Source organism: Nicotiana tomentosiformis, chromosome 12 (assembly GCF_000390325.3).
Source record: "Nicotiana tomentosiformis chromosome 12, ASM39032v3, whole genome shotgun sequence".
Taxonomy (NCBI): Eukaryota; Viridiplantae; Streptophyta; class Magnoliopsida; order Solanales; family Solanaceae; genus Nicotiana; species Nicotiana tomentosiformis.
The window spans coordinates 20,076,217-20,082,219 of record NC_090823.1 but is presented as its reverse complement, the minus strand read 5'-3'; the positions used below and the strand labels follow the sequence as shown (position 1 = coordinate 20,082,219).

General features: G+C 30.6%; 1 protein-coding gene across 1 annotated transcript; it reads right to left on the bottom strand.

The window, feature by feature from the left end:
- Positions 1–568: 568 nt before the first annotated feature.
- Positions 569–3,537, bottom strand: LOC104117990 (uncharacterized). The gene is made up of 2 exons (XM_009629148.4): positions 3,234–3,537; positions 569–1,187 (listed from the first exon to the last, which is right to left on the bottom strand). Exons 1-2 carry the CDS (start codon positions 3,399–3,401, stop codon positions 624–626), a joined length of 732 nt encoding a protein of 243 aa, XP_009627443.1. The 5' UTR covers positions 3,402–3,537; the 3' UTR covers positions 569–623.
- Positions 3,538–6,003: the final 2,466 nt, after the last annotated feature.

The window sequence follows — 6,003 nt, the reverse complement described above, 5'->3', positions numbered from 1 at the left end:
TGTTAAAGCCAAACTAGAAGTGTATGTGAACTAAATAGAATTACATAGGATATCAGCACGACTAAAAGTTGCGAGAAGAAGTGCTAGAGTGATAATTCCCACAACAAAAATGGAAGTCAAATCGAAGAAATATAGTAAGATATATAGATACATCAGACATGCATGGTAAGAGTCAACTCGAGTGATTTATCGTTATTCATTACTTTTATACAGTAACTAATTTATGTTGGATATTATGAATAGCTTAATCACACATTGATAGAACCTAAATTTCTAACATTTGGCAACATTATCCTCAGCTCAAGAAGACTAGAATTAGGCTACATTTGCAATTTCTAGACCGCCAACGGTTGTGGTCGGATGGATAGGATCCCTCCATAGGGGGTGCTTAAGAATGAAAAATTCTGATAGGGAGTGCTTCTCCTATGGACCTTACAACGTGACACTCGATTATCGGGCGATAATGCAGATACCGAACACGGAATGAGAAACCAAATAGAAAAGGCCAATTTCTAGTACTAGAAAAGAAAGATACACAAAGGAAGTGTGAATTCCAAGTACATAAAAATTTAATAAACAACATTCTTATTGATAATAGTCCATAATCAAGTATCCCATTTCAATTAGACAGATACAACAAAATCAGAAGCACCATTAATACCATTTTCATGATGATGATGTACCATTTTGCCCTTTTCATCTTGAGAAATCACAATATCAAGATTGTAAAGCACAGTGACCAAACTAATAGAACACAAGAAAACCAAAACAGGTCCAAATATCCAAAGTACAAGTGTTAATGCTGCATAGAACAACCTATTCCCCACTGTGTTCAAAATGAAACTCTTTTCAAGTAATTCAGAGATGTATTCAATGCTCACTATTCCAAAAATATCTTCTGGACAATTGATTAGGAAATTCACTTGGTTTATGAACCTAATTGAGATGGAATAACAAATGAATGAGAAGAGGAAAATTAGCAAAAGTGTCACATATTTTAGTGCCACCATAAATTCTCCGTGACCGCCATAAACGGCATCGTTTAAGGGTTTTTTGACACTGTACGTGCTGCTTATTACTGCAGCTAGGCCAGAGCAAAGAAGGATTGATGTTGTTGCCATTAGAGTTGATCCCATTATTGTGTTTCTGAATGTTTGAACTGCCAATATGTTTTTCTTGTCATTGTCCTGCAAAACCAGAATTTTATGTTATATGCATTGATGGCGTAAATTACATAATCATGTTACTTACTATAAGATAATACTATTAAATTCCGATACATTAACAGAATAAAACAATTTTTACAATATTAGATTAAGTACATTCAATTAATACTTAGAGAATAAGTCATGTTACTTGCTACACATGTCAACGTTATAAGGTAGGGTCCAGGCCAAACGCCCCACCACCGCAGGAGGTTAAAGCCTGGTGGATGGATTATAATTTTTTTTTTAAAAGTTATTCGTCCATAAAAGTACGTTCAATTAATAGTTCAATTAATAATTAGAGAATAAGTTATGTTAGTTGTTACAACATGTAAATGTGACCTAACTAGAAAATAAAATATGTTACTTGCTACAACACGACATTAGTTCTTCTTTTGTTAAGAGAGAACAAAAGGGGAAATTGGGTTAGTCATGAGAAAAAGGCTGCTTACTGTGTAAACTACTCTTTATGCATGCATGTGGTTGTGTTTATCTTAAAATTGCTAAAATACACAAAAGAGTACTATAGAGTTTCATCTATTTATAGTATTAGAGAGACGTTATGGTTTTATCATGTAACAACCCCACCAAATTAAACCCTCTTTCCCCCCAAAAAAGAGAAATAAAAATATAAGCAGAAAATTTAATTTTCTTTCCTTTCCCTTTTTTTTTCTTTTCTCTCTCACTAGACAATCTGAACAAAAGATAGTACGTAACCTTTTTATATATTCAACTTTTCTAAAAGTAGGTGGAAAATGATTTTGAAAGGACACATAACCATTTGAGAAACAAATGTTGTCTCCCTATTGCATTCAAATGCAAATATGCAAAATGGCCACTAATGAAGCTATGGTCCACTCCAAATGACAAGGGAGGAACTATATATGGTTAGAAGAGAGTTAAATTGAATTTATTTCGTCGAAAATTTATATGGTGAAAATAGGATTAAAAATCTATTTGCCATATTGGTGGCTCAAAAATTGATAGATATCCGGGTATAAATATCATATGTAATATCATCATAGAGTATGCTATAAACTCTATGATGATCATACAGTACTTAGTTCGTTCTACTTCATATTTTTTACATTCTAGTTAGTAGTTGAGGTTATTAATGACTAGAGTGTGAAATTTTAATATTTTTCTGAACTCCCTTGTTAAAACGCTTGACTCGCCATGCATGCATCCCTCTCTACCCAAACGAAAGAAAAGCTCTAAACAAAGAAAATAAAAATTCAGGATGCCTGAGAAAAAATTCGAAAGATCAAAAGAAGAAGAAGACAAAAACATGCTAAAAATCTTAACTATGATCTTTTAGATAAGCAAAAATCAAACAAACTTGACTATTCCGTTTTGAAAGAAGCGGATTTAAGACAGATTTTGTTGGTTCAACCAAATTCATTGGTTTTGGCTTAAAACTCTATATGCATATGAAAAACAAGACGTAAGTGCACTCATTCCGAACTCACTTAACTTTTTTAAATCCTAATTTCATCTTTATAATTTTGATACATCTTCAGCAAAGCTTCTGGACATAAGGGACTAAACCTTATAAACAAGGGCGTACGTAGAAATCTTTGTAAGCGGTATCGAAATTTATAAAAAAATTGGAATATAACTTTGATTATCGTAATTTTAGACAAGAAATAGCCTTAGTCTATTGGTTTTGTTTAGTCTGAAGTTAGAAAAAGTCTTGAGTATGCTCTCTCAAATATTTACAAAAGAAACATTTGCTAATTGGGGTTTGAACCTGATAGAGCAAAATCAAGCACATAACCAACCACCAAGACACGACTTATGTCAAGTGATGTCATTTTTTCATACTTATCCGTTTATGTACAATATTAATATATATATTTAGTAAAATTTTTCAACGAAGCGGTGTCGCGTGACACCTCTACGGTATATCCGCCCCTGCTTATAAAACACTAAAATACCAAATCTACACAACCAATTTAATTAAAGATATCGGAAAGAAAGAAAAAAAAACAGACAAAAGAATTGAAGAAAGAATCAGTACTAACTTACCTTCATAATGGCAGAAACCCATAAACGTCTGCCATTAGCATTGGTTCCAATAATAGTTTGAAAAGGTTGTGTCTTAACCTTATGCCATAACCAAATATGATATCCCATACATATCATAAACCCTAATGGAACTAATATTACATCCAAATAACACTTCCTCCATTCCATTTCTTTTCTTTTTACACTACTTGTTTCTCTCTTTGTGTGTGTGTGTGTGTGTTTTTCCTCCCTTCTGATAATATTAATGGAGGAGGACTTATAAGTTTCACCTTTCTACTCAATTGGTTTATGTGCTAGCAAGCAATATATATAGGTATATATAGTTTTTAAGTTCTATATATGCATTGACAGTGTACATATAACTTTAATCTTTACATAAATGCACATGGGATTAAGTTTTATGCATTGATGGAGATAAAAATATTTATATAATTATGTCACTTATAAGATAATATAGGCAGGCGGAGCCAGGATATAAGTTTTAACTTGCCACTGAATCAATATATAGTTGCTTTAAGTATTGTGCTCACAATTATATATTTATATATATTTAATGAATTTTCTGATACAAATATACAAAATCTAACAAATACAGAATCTAACAAAAAGCTATTGGGTTCGTCTAAGCTAGTAGCTAATATTGTAGCTTCACCTCTATTATATAGGTAAATCTCTTAATGTAGTAACCTAGTTAAATACAATGAACATAGACTTGTTTGAAGGAAATATCCCATTTTAAAGGAAAAAGGGGCTTGTAGATAAATTTAAAAAAAGGTAGATTTCCACTTCATATTAAATTAGAGTATCCATACAAAGGAACATTACACATACATTTCTTTAGCAGTTCCAATTCCATTTTTTATTCTCGTCAATTTCGCAGCCTCATTGTTAAAGATTTCCTTATTAAAATGTAATGAAATGTAACTTTACCTACTAAACTTTGTATTTACTAATTATCATTTTCGTTAAATACATATTAAACCTAAACAACATTTTAATTAATTAGGATAGATTTCAAGATTAAAGGAAATTTTATTTAGTTTGATAAAACTTCAAATAATACAATTTTGTTTGGTTTGACATATTCATTCAATTGAATCCACATTTAAAGGATTACAAGCTCGGGACTCTGACGAAATAGAAAGTTTCAGCATATTGAAATTTATTGAAGTTCGTATTGAAAATCCAAAATTGTATCAAAACAAATGATTGAATGATAAAAGCAATCATTTGTAGTCATTATTATTGATCATGAGTGATAATAAAATTACTAAATCAAAGTAGTAATTACCCATCTAACTAAATAATTCTTAACTGCTGATTTTTTAAGGCAACGTGTAGCCTAAAATAGTAAATAGTAATGTTGGATTGGTTGTTGTTATTATTATATATATCTAAGAACAGAAATTCAATGTATCGATACTAAATTTCTTGTTAAATATATGCCACAACTAAATAGTTCCATGTAACTCGTAAGTGTCATGCGGTATGATGGTGGTATTCTTTTTCTTTTTGTTTTTTTATTTTCGCCCGGTGTTCGGTACCTGTATTGGCACTGACTAATTTGGATTCGAGTCACATAATACTCATGAAGGGGGAAGGGGAAGCCATCTTTATCATAATTTTTTTCATTTTTAAGGTTTGAACTCGAGATCTTTGACAAAAAATGGAGAGATCATATTCATCTCACCACAATCTTTTGGTGATAATATAAATAATATAATAGTTGTATTCTCTCTCATAACTTAGTTTTCACTGTTTAGATTGCTTCTATTTTTGTTCAATATTGGTATTATAAAATATTGATTTGCACCCTCAACATTCTATACGAGCCTTCGCTTATCAATTAATTTATCTTTATATTATAATATACATGCAATCTGTAGTTTGTGGGTTGGATGTTGAACAATATATAAAAGAAACACCAATATAGAAAGCAAAGAAACCAACTATTTTTTAGAGACCTAATTTGCTTAGCAAAATGCTGAGTTGAACTCCACTAGAAAGGCCAAAAAATATTAAAATAAACTTCACTAAACCAATGAAATATAAGAGATTAGGCGAGTATAGTATATGAAACCATAGAATAGATTTTGCGAGACGAAACTAAAGTCTTAAGAGGCAACACACCTGTACGCCACTATTAACCTTACTATATAATTAACAACGTGTAAGGGTCAAATTGGCTATTCGAGTTGTTAAAGTTTGTTATCTTTGTATTCACACATTATATATGTGAACATTGTTTATATATACGTGTACGCTTAATGTTATATATACAATATGGAGTAAGAAAATAATATATTATCAATGTAATTTAATATATAATTAACATACTGGTTTCCACTTTAACCACGTCATTAGTTAATGCCCATGTCAGATTAGCAAGATATGCAAAAAAAATGGGAAAGACGTTGTAATTGTTGTTGAGTATAAATATATCGTGACAAGTGACATGATTTAATGTCAATCAACAAGATGAGCCTACAAAAGAGGATAAAAAACAAAGTTATATTAGAAATTTATCTGTGATTATCTCATAAATCACCTAATTGTGTATTACTTTTATGACATCATTATATTGAACTCTAAGCTATATATATATATATATATATATATATATATATATATATATGCACTTTCAATCACTCTAATTATATAAAACTTTAAGTTATACTTTTTTAACCTGATTGTGTTTTATTAGGTATTGTACGTAACTATGCGATGATGTTCAGTTTTCTCAATGAAGACCAAAAGGCGAAAAACCGGC